Source organism: Trichomonas vaginalis, chromosome V (genome assembly GCF_026262505.1).
Source record: "Trichomonas vaginalis G3 chromosome V, whole genome shotgun sequence".
In the NCBI taxonomy this organism is placed as follows: Eukaryota; Parabasalia; order Trichomonadida; family Trichomonadidae; genus Trichomonas; species Trichomonas vaginalis.
The window spans coordinates 24,864,673-24,878,843 of record NC_067207.1 but is presented as its reverse complement, the minus strand read 5'-3'; the positions used below and the strand labels follow the sequence as shown (position 1 = coordinate 24,878,843).

Here is a 14,171-nt window from a genome sequence, read left to right as displayed (position 1 = left end):
CCAACAAACAAAATCATGAAAATGTATGACTATAGTTTGATCTTTAATATTCCACCTATGTGGTATTTGAAATCAAATGGTATTGATTATACTATTGAAAATCCGAGAAAATTATCTCTTTTGAATTTGCTGACATGGGCAAATAAGACATATATTGTCAAGGCCTTAATTTTACTTGGTGTAAATGACAATTCGATAGGAATACAAGAAAAAAAGCTTCTATATACTGCTATTCATGAAAATAATGAATATATTGTTAAAACGCTTATTTCTCTTGGATGCGATATCAATGAAAGAGATCATATGCAATGGACTCCTCTTCAATATGCAGCATTTGTTAATTCAGATAGAGTTGCAGATATTCTTATTTCTCATGGAGCAGATATCAACGCAAAAAATGGAGATGGCGAAACTGCTTTTAGAATTGCAGCAAAATTTAATTGTATAGAAGCAGCATGTGTTTTGATTTCCAAAGGGGCAGAAATAAATTTTAGAGATTCGTTGGGAAATATTTTAATTGATTATTATGTTACAAAGTTTAAAATAAAACGGTTCATTGTTGGTTGTTTTAAAGCAATTTATAAATTTATCTAAATTCATTAAATAATCTTAAGCACCATCATACATCTAAATATCTAATAGTCTTAAGCATCATCATACATCAATATATATTTATTTTTCATATTGTTAAATATTTGCATCTAAAAGAGAAACCTATTTCACTGGACAATCGATTTCATGTATTTCGATTCTATAATCAAGAAATATCATGTGCAATTTTATATTTTTGTGGAGATATTCGTGTAAATGTCTTTATTTCTGTTAAAAATATTTCTTATGTTGAATTTTTATTACTATGATGATGGAAAAACTTAACCGCTAAACTTATCTTATTGTGCCGGGAAAAAAACAGATATATTTTGAAATCTTTTGATGAGAGAAAAATATTTTAGAAAAGTGACAATTAGCCGAAAGCCGCCATAAAATGTCCCAAAACAAAGAAAGAATTAGTGTTGTTCTTATTAAGCAATATCAAAGCTGTATTTCGGCTTGGAATAATTTATACAAACTGCATGATGACAGTCCTAAGGCAATAAATCAAATTTACCAATTAATTAAAAATAATCTTATCAAAGAAAACAATATTTCGCCATCCCTTATCTTTAATCAAGTATGCAAGATACCATTTTATCGCAACAAGTACTTAAAAGCCTATTGGCAGCTAATCAAAAAACTATATAACGAATACAAACCAGATCTTAAGTTTTGCAACATTACAATCAAATACTTTTCACAAAAGAGTTTGGTATCAAGTTTGGTGCTCCAGAAGATGACGTAATTGAAGAATATTCCAAAGAAAATTACACTTTAGATTTGCATCCAAAAAATTCAATTTTTTACGAATTAATGTACGACAATGTCGACAAATTCTCCAAACTAGTATCGAGAGAGAACGTTAATAAAAAAGTAGATAGTCCATTTTATCCAAACAGATACAATTTATTGGAATTATGTTGTTTCCATGGTTCACCAAAATGTTTTAAATATTTAAGAACAAAATTCAACATGGAAATCACTGATAATTGCATTTATTATTCATTTTTAAGCGGAAGTACATATATCGCTAATGAATGCATGAAAGTTTTCACACCAAATGCAACTTGCATGAGATACGCAATCCTTGCACATAATGTTGAATTAACAACATTTTTAAACAAAAATTATCATGTTCCTTATGATCCTTATTCAAGTGCTGAGTTCAATGATTATGTAACTCTCTGTTTGTATATTGAAGAAACTAATTATTATAATATTCCTTTTATTCATTCTTTTGAATTTGGTAATCCAAAATTAATTGATTTCTTGTTTTCAAAGGTAACAAACATCAACGCAAAAGATGTTATTGGAGTAACTGCTTTACATACTTGTGCTGATTGTAATAACAAGGAAATGTTGAAATTAATCATTTCTAAAGGTGCAAATCTTAATGCAAGGGATAGATATAAAGAAACTCCTTTGACAATGGCAGTAAGAAATAGTTATTACGAAATAATTGAAATTTTGGTTAAAAATGGTGCTGATATTAACATTAAAGATTGTTATACAAATTTGCATGTACTTCGCGATGTCGTTAGGACAGGAAACTCCACAAACAAAGACACTTGTTTATTGCATGTCGCTGTAATGTAATGATCCAAAACTTGTTGAAGTACTCATCAAATTCGGTGCAAATGTTAATTGCAAAGATTATCAAGGCATTACTCCATTACATTTAAGTGGATTGAGTTCGAACAACAAGGCTGAAATTGCAGGAATATTAATTAAAAGCGGCGCAAATGTTAATTCGAAAGATATTTTCCTCAAAACACCTCTTTTCAATGCTGTTGAAAACAATAATAAAGAAGTTGCTAGAGTTCTTGTTGAACATGGCGCTGATGTCTTTGCAATGACTAATGAAGAGAATACACCGTTTCATATTGCTGCTGAAAAAGATGATATATACTTTTTGAATTTGTTTATTTCACATGGTGCAAAAATTAATACAAGATGCAGAGATCAAGAATCTGCTATGCATTGGGCTGCTGTAAATCCAAATCCAAAAGTTGCTGAATTTTTGATTTCAAAAGGTGCAGATCTTTACGCAATGACAGAAAAAGATGGCGATTCGCCATTACATTACGCAGTAATGAAGAACAACCCAGAATTGGTTAAATTCCTAATCGAACATGGTGCTTACATTAATGTAAAGAATAAGAAATGGGAAACTCCACTTCACAGAGCAATTCTTTATGGAAGTTACGAATCAATGGAAGTTCTTTTGTCCAAAGGAGCAAGTTGGACAACACCAGACATAACAGGAACGCCACCAATTTTACTTGCTCCTTTCTCAATTGATTTTGAAGCAATTGCACTCTTTCTGAAATATCTTAAGAAATAATTTTAGATTTGTCTATATTATTTAAATTTTATATTATTCTCATTTATCTCATTTTTATTTCTAACTCATTTGTTGAAATATTTCAAATTGTCAACAAGATCTGTACTAGCATGGATTACGATACTTCAGAGTGAATTTTAATAGTAAAATGGGAAATGTTGAATAAAATTTTATATCAATCATTTTATAAAATTAAATGATTAGCAAATCATTACAGGCAAATCATTTCTCTCTCACATTCTATCTTTGTATTAATTCTTATTCAATAATAAATTCAATAATCAGAAGAAAAACACACTAATTGAGCTTTCTTAATAATGACAATATGGGAAACGTTTACTGTAGTGCAAAAGTGAAATCTTATGATCGTGCAGAGTTCCGATTAAAATTTCAATAAAATTTATTAATATCTTTATCATTGGGTAGAGATTACGTTGTAGTTTAAATCTCACATATCTCTTAAAATGTAATATTGATATAATTTCCAAAACTATCCATAATTCATTATGTCTATTTTCAGATATTAAGAAATAATGCATTAAATTAATATTCCTTGTTCATTCTTCAAGAACGCAATAGATGTTCTGATATCAAATATCAAAAATATCTTACCAAATTTGCGTCAATTGGAATTTCTTCATTTGTTTTTGGATTTTAGGAAGATGGGAAAGGGCGCTAGACTCAACGTTTTAATTAAATAACAAAAAATAACTTTGCTGGATTATGCAAATCATGGCAATTGAAGATTCAATACTTTGGAGCCATAATAAAAGTGACATTCATTTTATAAAATTTTATTTATAAATAAATATCTCATACTGTTGAATATGTTGTGAACAGATCATTTTCTATTGTGCTCAATACTTTTCAATTGAAATTGAAAAGATTATTTTTCTCTTTCTGGAATGGGTAAATAATAATTAAATTATTGAATTCAAAAAATGCAAAATTGGAGCATTGAATTGCAAATTGATTTTCAATACCATTCAAACTCAATACTTTTATAAAAATCACCATTTCATGTATTTCTCACTTGGGTTTCTCTTCTGAAAAATTGTTGAACAATTCAATTCAGAAATATATGTTCCACGAAACTTTCGTGGAAGAACAAGATAATGATTCCAAACTATGCCTTGAACTCTTATCACCACGTTCTAGAGACGAAATTCAAATTAATTATACGCGAGAAACTCAGCTTCCGATTCCAGATATCTCAAAACCGCCAGCACCCATCGATGCATTCAATAATGCACTGGGTTATCTTAATAGAGTGAAAAATCAACGCTTTCTCGATAATTTTCACTCCGAGGAATTCGAGAGACTTTACTACAATACACAAAATTCTGCTTTAAAGCAGATTTCATCAAAAACTATTCCGAAATCGGATGATAACGATGAGATAAAACAAGATCAAGAGATAGCATTTTGGCTTAACACTGACTCTTTTAAAGGATATGAAAGAGAATTGCGTCGCTTACCGTACAAAGAGCAATTATATCTCGTAAAAGCTGTCTCAAAGCTTGGTGACTGTGCATTGCAACTTGCACAACAAATTAAGCACGAAAAAAGTACAAAAAGGCGTTTTACAATTAATGACGAAAAGAAAACAATGAAATTTTTCGTCGAGCATATTCAGGAAGCTGCTAATGCAATCATCAAGCAAGATCTTGAGGAGGACCGTTTCGACAACTCAAAATTACCTGATAACCTCAAGAAATTATACAGAATTAAGCCTGAAAAGAAGATTGAAGTTGTCAAAGAACCAATTGAGATCAAAAAGAAAGATACTGACTTAGAAAAAATAGTTACGGAGAACTTAAATACAGCAACTAAAGATTTGCCAGCGATGTATAAAATTAATCCTCATTATGGATTTAGCCAAGACTCATTGGACAAAATACTTGGTGATACAAATAAAAATGTATCGGAGTTATTCAAGTTCGCCATAGAGAACCAGAAACTGATTCTTCCACCACCAGAAGTCAAAGAAATCAAAGAAGAAAAAGAAGAAATCGTCCAAAAGCACGCAAATACGACAAGAGTCATTGTGAACCCCAACAGAAAGAGACAAATTGTTGAGATAAAGAAGGAAATACCACAAACCAAATCATTAACAAAAGAACAAATGATCAATAATTATTGGGACCAGAATGACCCATTAGAAACAAGAACATCTCGTCAGAAAATACTTGATGACTTGAAATTCATTGGAAATGACTTGAATTTCAATCATGTTTCAGCAAAATTTTCAAGAAGAGAAATTTGTTTCCCTTTCAAGCCAGAAGAGATCGACGAAATCAGTGATAGCCTTGGGAAACAAATACCTCTTGCCGCACAAATTACTGGTACTGGAGAATGGAATGATTCAGAATTATTATTAACTCAAATTCAACAAGACGCAGTAAATAAGTCACAACAAATCGAACGTGAATCATATAGTATGCATGATTTCCAAGAGGAAGAAGAAAATAATCCTCCAACCGTAAAAATTTTGCCAAAACCAATAGAATCGAACAACGAAGATGTAATGAAGATCCTCAAAAGTTATAAGCCAGGAACTTCATCAATAGATATACGTAGTGAAAACATTTTCCTAAGATTATCAAAAATTTGGAATGAGCTTGGATTTTCTATTAAAGATAGATTGGGATTATCCGCAAAATACTCTCAATCCACTGAAGAAACTTCAAAACTCTCTGACGCAATGGGAGCTTGGGAAATTTGTTTCGAAAAAGCCAAATATTACAACAAATACTACAGAGACATTAAAGATTACTTGGCCTTTGATGCTTTCAAATACAATAAATACAGTCCTGTTCTTGTTAATCTTGAACAAGAATACTCAAAATCAGAATACCTTTTAATCGACGCAGGCAATCGATTGAAAGACGTCTACCAAGACAAATTAATAGTTAATGGAAGAGATTATATCGATCTCATTAACTTAAGACGCCTAAAACTCAAAAAGAAATTGGAACTTTCGGATCTTCCAATTCCAGACTTCTTATTAGAAGATGCAATGAATCTTTTGAAATAAAATATTATGTTTGTGTACGTTTTAATAAGTGAAAAACATGATTTTTTTTTGAAATAAATGACAAAATATTTTTACATCTAAAACAAAATGAGTTAAAATCTCTGGAAATGTGTTCTTCCACCTCCAGATGAAGGTTGGTCTGGTAGTTTTGGTGAGAATCGTTCTGTCTTTTGGAATAAGTTTGAAATTCCTGTTTTAACTTTATTAGCAGAATCTGCAAACTGGTTTATTATTGGTAAACTTACATCATGTCTTGTGTAGCATATTGTGTTGATGCAATCATACATTCTAAAAGCAAAAATTTTAGAATATCCGTCGACCCTAGCAGACTGTTCCTCTCCAAGAGAATCGACTGCCCCTAGTGCAGCACACCATGAGAAGATAAAATCTTCTGGTTCTTCAGAAGGCTTACCAATTGAATGAATGACTCGATTACCTCGAGTTACGAAAGCAACATATTCGATTTCGTTGGATAGTAATGAATTTATTAAAGAATTTATTGAGTTTAGTGGGTTTGTCGGTATTAATTCTATGAATGAATCATATATGGATGCCTTTTGTTGATCATTTGTAGAATTTCGTATTATATAGTCATTAAAGAAGCATCCTGCAGTAATAGCATAAAATGAATTACAATTCTTTATTTCCGATATAGTATTATCTGGAACTACAGAAATAACATATCTATTAAAGCCATAAAACACATCAACATAATGCTTTCCCATTGTTAGAGTAAATAGAAATGTTTGATCTTGTTTTGTGATTGGTCCAATTATTGATAAAACACCTTGAAAGTTAAGTGATTCGTCATCTTTTAATGGACTGTCTGGATATTGAACAAGTTTGTTTCCGCTAGAATCGTATATCGATAAAATGTTCATTTGAGTGAAAGAAAAAATAAATGTAAAATAAAATCAATTTCTCTTCACAAAATTGCTTCAAAGTATAGGAGTTCAACTCCCTTGTCCAATGATGTGGAAACTTCTATATGTAGGGAATATAGTCGACCGATCCATTCCAATTATGTTTTATTTCCATTTTAATTTTTACTGATTTTCTCATTTCCAACTATTGTTGTTAATCTTCATTGCAATCATGAGTGTGTAGACTGCTTTAACAAAGTTGCGTTCCGTTTATACAATATATGTAGAAATTAGACGATTTTTAACCAATACGACTAAAATTCTTACATTTTTACAAAACACTTATAGATTTATACCTCATTTGAAGGCTACATTCAGTGCAACCCCTTCACAGTATTTATTAGGCAAGGATTCAATAAAAATTTTAGTTCTACCGGTAAATCATATTTTACTTGCTCTATACATTACAATATTACAACAAGCATATGCTGAATGTTTATCTTGATTCATGATATTTTTAGGAATTTCGGATAACATCATGAAAATCTAATACTTTGACTAAAATTACTATCATATTTTTGTTACTAAACCACATTTTTGAACTATATTCTTCTGTCCTATGAGTAATATGAATATTTCAAAATATATTTATCAATTTTAAGCATTGTTGAAAATTTTTGTAGCCAAATACTTTTATATGACTAAAATAAAGCAGAATACATGATGTGAAATTTCCAAAAAAAATACAAAAATCATAAAATCAAGGTAATTCTCAGGAAATTTCCAATTATTTTTAAGGGTGCACCCGTATGTACGTTTATTTGAGAGGAGGAGGATTACCCTCTCAATTTTGAGGGATTCGTTAGTTTATTTTCTCGATGAATATGCAATAAAATTTGATTTTTACCTTATCAATATACTTCATATAATATACACATGTTCATGTAAAAACTTTTTTCCAAAATCCTCAGGAATTAAGGGATTTTTGAATTTTAAGAATTTTTTTCGAATTTTTTCGAAAAAAAAAATATTTTCAGAACAGCCTTAACGGCTAAGATTTAGGAACAATGTTAAGTATCAAAAAGAAAGGAGGTCTGATATAGACAACATATATCGTTGAAGGTTGAAAAAATCTCTAATATTTGAGCCCAAAATTTCAAATTTTAATTTTTTGAAAAAAGAGGCCACCCGTATGTACGTTTATTTGGGAGGAGGAGGATTATATTTTTGAAAGGGTGAAACATTATGAATATGTTAATTATATAATAATATATATTATTATAAAAAAGAAAAAATAAAGCACGTTAAAATTTTTCTTTCTTGATTTTTTACAAAATCTACTTAGAATTATGCAAAATATGACTAAATAATTATAAATTTCAAGTTAAATTTTAATTTTGATAAATAATTTAAATTTCAAAATATCAAGTTCAGTTCGACTATGTATGTAGTAATTCCTCAATAAAGTGCCAAAACCCTATTAAAATATATGAACATTTTCAACATTTGAATGTTTTTATTTAAAAATTTGATGGAATATGAGCTTCAAACAATTATTATGTAAATAAAAATAATTAAATATATGTATTTATTCGTATTACAACCGTAGTAAGTCGATTCTTCCTTTCTTCTACTGAGATTTGAATTTGATTTCGAATTGTAAAGAGATTCAAAGGGAAAATACTAGCGGATAAAAACTACCTCCATGAAAGGGTCATAATGAAGTCAAGTTGTATTTTTTGATATTTTTTGCTTTTCGAGCCTAAATAGGTAGCCAAGATAATGCCTAAAAATAAGGTTCTAAATTCTGAAGTTTACATGATCCTCTCGTGTGCACCCTTAAAAAACAAGAAAATTGAGAGCATACCGCGAAATTTACAAATCTCTGAAAATCATGTATTCAGGACAGGAATTATATTTCAAACTTTTTATACTTCTTTTAATTTTTTTGGTTGTATTCAATTTATTTACAGAACAATAAAAACTGAGATTACTCACTTAAATGCAAGAAATTATTGATCATATGAATGCCCATATTCCATATGATACACCAGATCAGATGCAGGATTGCGTTGATTGTCTCGCTAGCATTACAGATACTTTATTATTAAAAGAAAGATTTATGATGTTGAGTAACTTCCTAGAAGAATCCAAATTACCAAACTTCTTCCCATCAACGAAAGCAGGTATTCTTCAATATATATCTCAAGTCCCTAAAATTACTGAAACAATCACTGCCCAGCAAATGCACTTCGTTTGCAAGCTTTACGAGTTCTTTATCCAGAGTCCTGACCAATTATCTATAGTTACTGACTTCGCATATAAGGATTTGGAGCCATTTAATTTCCAATTCTTTGTTTACTCAGTTATTCCATCGATATTTGGATTCTTTTCATGCCACGAACATTTAGCCTACGCATACCAATTCTACATGGATGTTGTTATGAAGCTTCCTTCAAATGTTGTTGAAATCGTTTTGAAACCTTTCTTTTTATCCTCAGTTACTCTATATTACGTTGAAGCTGTATACGAAGATGTCAATACATACTTTTGCCATGACATTCAGTTAGCAGAAAAGAATCTTCCCGCAGCAAATATCGAAATTCATGCCAAGACCCTTTCTGTGAGCATTATCAACAATCTTTGTCTCTTACCAATTACACACTTGAATCTTTTGATATTGTTATCTCATAAAGGCTACACTGATTGCCAAATTATCGAATTTTTAGTGAAAAGCGTCTTGATACCACAAATCAGCATGTTACTCAATGCATCTCATTTCTCAAACCATATCAATGCGTTTATCAAAGTCGCCGAGCGCTCAATAGAAATTTGCAAATCGAATCCTTCGAAAAATCCTGTTTTTTACAATATAGCTTCTATCGTTGACATTCCAGCCAGATCATCAGATTTCGAACAGCATTACATCAGATACATTTCTACTATCCTAGATGCTTGTATTTTGTTTGCATCAGCAAATAAATGCATTGAATTACCGAAGATATTAGTCAAACTCGGATTAAGTATCTCTGATAAATCATACATCCCTATCATACTTAAAATGTATCCGAAAATGTTACCTGCAGTGACAATTAACAAAATGACAAAAAATGTTGTTTTCGAAAAGCCAAATTTGCAAGCACCGGAATACTTAATACCAGCATTTGAACGCGTTTGGAGATACATTGATATCAATTCTATGTCACAAAACCTTACAGTTCAAAATTGGTGCAACCAGAACCCACAAGTGTCTTCAAAGTTCAACAAACAATTTGCTAAAGACCTTACAGGACTCTGTGAAGAATGCGTGACCAAAATTACCGATGGAAAACAACCATGTGAAAAATGTCAGAAAATTTTGAATGACAGGCCACAGATATCATTTGCTGACTACCTATGCGCTCACGAATACAACCAAGTCATTAAACAATCCCAGGACTTCGAAAAAATGATACAATTGAAGTCATCTTTGAATCTCCTTAAGAAATGGATTTCTAACGTTGACAGGCTATATGACAAGACTGTTCTCAGTATTGAACAGAAGCAGATCATGAAATTCGTGAAATCAAGCGGATTCAAAAACGCAACTTTTTCCAATTTCATTTCTCAGTTTGGAGATGTTCTAAATACTCCACATGCTTCAATCCTCTTCTTAGCTACTAAGTACGAAATGATTTTGGAGAATTTTTATACAAATAATGTCAGAAACGTGGTTTCTCGATTAAAAGAACAATGGAGATATCATATGGATACATCTCTAACAAGAATTGAGCTCCCTCCATGCTTTTCTGGCGTAGGAGTCACTAAAACAAAGAGATTATTGATAAATCAGTACTATATGAGAATTTCCATCGGTTTAGAGAGTATTTCTTTGGTTCCTCTCCACAAGAGATTCCTTTATATCATATCAATGGTCGATTACGTTGCAAAACTTGAAGATGTTTTGAAGAGCGGAGACATGGTTCTCAAACACGCCCTAAAGAATTGCAACAATGATGATTTGATATATTCCATCTGCATGATCTCAGCGACTCTTGGAAAATCAGTCGATTTCATCGATGCATTAACTTCAAGAGAAAGACAAGTATGGCTTAACCTCGAAAATATTGTGATTAAGCTGATTGATAAGGATGAGGAGCTCCGAAAATCATATTATCAATTCCAAAATGAAATTTTTAATCACGTTAAGAAATATGTTTGATTTGTGTTTAAATATGTGTTTTTTATTAACTTTTCTTTTCTTTTTTTGTTCTCAAAAGACAAATGAATTTTTTCTTTTACAAATTATGGGTGAAACCTTGCATTGGCACGTTATTTTAACAACAATGCAGCACGTAAGCATACCCATTAACATACTATCCAAATTCGACTCGTGATTATTGATTCTGTTTTAAATCTATTAATTCTGTGTTGCGATACTCTTATTTTCTATTCATTTTTACTTCTTTTAGTCGAATCAAACATCCGTTTTTAAAGAGTGGGAAAATGCGTCAAATTTTGAAAGTTGGTCTATTCTCTTGAGTTTCTTTACATAATTCTATACAATTACGTATAATAAGCAAATTTGTTTCTTTTATGAATTTTATCTCCGAAGCGAGTCAGGCAAAATTATCATCTTTGCAACATTATTGGAAATAAGGTTGCAAAAAGTGGGCTACTTTACAAATGCCGGGGAAAAGAATTTATTGGGGTACAGCCATGTGATATGAAATGATAACGATAAAATGTAATTGACATGTGATATGATAAAACTTGGTCCATGCCAACAGGTGTTCCTAATGAAATACCTAAAGGATATGTGCCAGTTAAATATAACTCTCATCATAAAATTGTTCGATGCGCTACAAAAAATGCAGAAGGGAAGCAATGTCTACATCAATTTTATTTAGAATCCTACAATGATAATAAATTAATAGCAGACCACACTTGCTATTATACAAAACTTATCGATTTTGATAAAGTTCTCACTTCAAAAGAGAAGGTTCTTCAAGCTATTGAGATTTTTATTGGTTGTAACAAAATTTCCTTTAATGCTATATCTTCTGATTCATTCCGTGATCTTGTGGAAATCATTCTTGAAGTAGGAATGACATTGAAGAAGAAGGATCAAATTAATGATATAATCAAGTCTATAAACCGAGCTCAACTTACAGAAAAATTTTTGCAAGATTCCAAAGAAGCAGCCAAAAAAAGTCTATCAGATTACTTCGACCATACTATATCCCTCTTAATTGATGCTGGAACTGCATGTGGTAGGCCGACTCTTGACTTAATGATTTATAGCCCATCGGTACATGATGGTTATCCTTTTCCGTTGGATATCAAGACCGGCTTTGACGGAACAACAGATTCTTATGATCGTGCCATTCGTGATGCTCTGGCAATGTTGGCCTCAAATGGAATAAAACTTGGAACCGTTGTAACTGACAACTTGCTTGCTCAAGTCCTTGCATGTGATCACAATTTTGTTCAAACAGACGGATTTCTCAGAATCCCTTGTGCAGCGCATACCCTTTCCTTGGCAATGGAACATGAATTTCCAGTATTTGAAAATCTGAATAAGATTTCACTTTTTCTCCGCTCTAAGCCTGTTCGTTGTTACTTCAAAGTTGAATGTCCACTCTACGTAAAAACAAGATGGACAAGTGAATTTGATATCATTTTATGGCTTGTCAAGCATTATGAAACGTTGAAAAAGCTGACATACCAAACTCCGGCCCGGTTAAAGGATGCAATACAAGATGTTCTTGGTCCATTACGATATCTCTTGGAGTTTGCCTTGCCTTGTCTTTTCATCATATTCTATCCAGTTTACGAGTTGGTCCATCTCCTCGAGAGAGATGAAACGACTGCTGCAAATACTATTGATCTTCTTGTGCAGTATTGCCGTGCATCTGATGAATTTTCCAATGCATTCTATGTTGAATTTACTCAAGAGAAATACCACGAAAGGATTCATGATATTGTAGCTGAAGCTTCGAGCGCCCAAGTTTACCTTCAAATGCGTATTTTGGCCAGATTTGAAGGAACTGGCAACAGAGGACTGCTTGAACTCGCAAATTCACTGACCTTTACTGGAAGAGAACAACTTCGCCAAGCATTTCCGGATTTAGCTTCCGAAAAAGACGTTGAATCCAACATCGCGAAATTTGTATATCCGAATTACCCTATGGAAGGAGAACTAGTTCGTGATGTAATTAAAGGTATACCAGACTGTATCGCATTTGGAGAGACCCTTGACCAAGAAAGGGCAAATGACCCGAATGCTTAATATCAGCCATTAGTCGAAGAAGAAGAGGATATCTTCGAAGAATCTGATGGTGAGTCTTCAACTGATGAGGATTATCACGAAGAGGAAGAAATTGCAGAATTTGAAGAAGTTATTCCGGAAGGCTACCAATCGGTTACAGCCGTAGAACCTATATCAGATCAAGAAATTGACAATTATATTGCAGCAAACCAAAATCATTCAAATACTAACGATCCGGACGATGAAAATACTAACGAATCTACAGAAAATGAAGATAATACTAACAGATCTGACGATACCTCATCGTCAGATTTTCACGATGGCCAGTTTGGCCCTGAAGATGGAGTCACTTTTGATTCAGTCTTGCATCCACAGCTTGCACAAAGACAGCCATATCGCAATGATAAGCTGAGATTAACTCCTCAAGCTTTATTAAATCCACAGGAAGATGGAAAAACAGATTATGAAGGTCTTTGTGATTTATCAGGTAACTCGATAGATAAGATGTCAATCGCATTATACCAGATTGCACATTCTTTAGATTACGATGACACACAATATGTAAATCTCCTTGCTCAGTACAGAAAATGGATCAAATATGGATTACACAGAAACAGCTTCGATTTGAGTGAACCAAATCTGTATAAATTCTGGAAAGCATTAGTCAACAACCAGAAATGGAAAGAGCTAGCACGTATTGCAGTGAAATTATTATCGGCTGCAGCAACGGAAGCAGCTGTTGAAAGGTTATTCTCTTATCAGAAGCATCATTTTGATTCCCTTAGTTGCCGTGCATCAGAAGCATTGGTCAAAGCGAAAATGATTTTCTTGTACATTTACAATTCAAAACGACGCCGTAATCAAAAGAAATCTAAGTAAATATTCATTTTATTACTAATACTTCTTTTTTACTACCTTGAATAACTGATTTTTTTGTAAAAATTGATATAATTCTGTAATATGGAAGGTTTAATTTGTAATTTCATTAAACAATCGAGTTTTATTTTGTTGAATTTGCTCCGATGATATTATCATGAATTTTGCTATATAATAAAATGATCTTAAACCGAATTGGAAATTGCA

General features: G+C 31.8%; 6 protein-coding genes and 1 pseudogene across 7 annotated transcripts, besides 1 other annotated feature; 6 read left to right on the top strand and 1 right to left on the bottom strand.

Annotated features, from left to right (window-relative positions):
- Positions 1 to 15: 15 nt before the first annotated feature.
- TVAGG3_0397930 (proteasome regulatory particle assembly) lies at positions 16 to 594 on the top strand (the record flags this gene model as incomplete). Its single annotated transcript, XM_001322344.1, has 1 exon — positions 16 to 594. One exon carries the CDS (start codon positions 16 to 18, stop codon positions 592 to 594), a length of 579 nt encoding a protein of 192 aa, XP_001322379.1.
- An 813-nt stretch (positions 595 to 1,407) lies between these two features.
- TVAGG3_0397910 (protein ubiquitination) lies at positions 1,408 to 2,190 on the top strand (the record flags this gene model as incomplete). Its single annotated transcript, XM_001322345.2, has 1 exon — positions 1,408 to 2,190. One exon carries the CDS (start codon positions 1,408 to 1,410, stop codon positions 2,188 to 2,190), a length of 783 nt encoding a protein of 260 aa, XP_001322380.1.
- Positions 2,191 to 2,446: 256 nt separating this feature from the next.
- Positions 2,447 to 2,938, top strand: TVAGG3_0397920 (spectrin binding; the record flags this gene model as incomplete). Its single annotated transcript, XM_001322346.1, has 1 exon — positions 2,447 to 2,938. The coding sequence occupies one exon, from the start codon at positions 2,447 to 2,449 to the stop codon at positions 2,936 to 2,938; it is 492 nt and encodes a 163-aa protein (XP_001322381.1).
- Positions 2,939 to 4,019: 1,081 nt separating this feature from the next.
- Positions 4,020 to 5,975, top strand: TVAGG3_0397900 (coiled-coil domain-containing protein 87 family; the record flags this gene model as incomplete). Its single annotated transcript, XM_001322347.1, has 1 exon — positions 4,020 to 5,975. The coding sequence occupies one exon, from the start codon at positions 4,020 to 4,022 to the stop codon at positions 5,973 to 5,975; it is 1,956 nt and encodes a 651-aa protein (XP_001322382.1).
- A 50-nt stretch (positions 5,976 to 6,025) lies between these two features.
- On the bottom strand, positions 6,026 to 6,867 carry TVAGG3_0397890 (uncharacterized protein; the record flags this gene model as incomplete). The annotated part of the gene is made up of 1 exon (XM_001322348.2): positions 6,068 to 6,856. One exon carries the CDS (start codon positions 6,854 to 6,856, stop codon positions 6,068 to 6,070), a length of 789 nt encoding a protein of 262 aa, XP_001322383.1.
- A 768-nt stretch (positions 6,868 to 7,635) lies between these two features.
- Positions 7,636 to 8,677: a mobile genetic element.
- Positions 8,678 to 8,816: 139 nt separating this feature from the next.
- Positions 8,817 to 11,492, top strand: TVAGG3_0397870 (uncharacterized protein; the record flags this gene model as incomplete). Its single annotated transcript, XM_001322349.1, has 1 exon — positions 8,841 to 11,039. The coding sequence occupies one exon, from the start codon at positions 8,841 to 8,843 to the stop codon at positions 11,037 to 11,039; it is 2,199 nt and encodes a 732-aa protein (XP_001322384.1).
- Positions 11,493 to 11,597: 105 nt separating this feature from the next.
- TVAGG3_0397860 lies at positions 11,598 to 13,967 on the top strand (annotated as a pseudogene). The gene has a single exon. A coding segment is annotated over exon 1 (2,370 nt).
- The last annotated feature ends 204 nt before the right edge of the window (positions 13,968 to 14,171 follow it).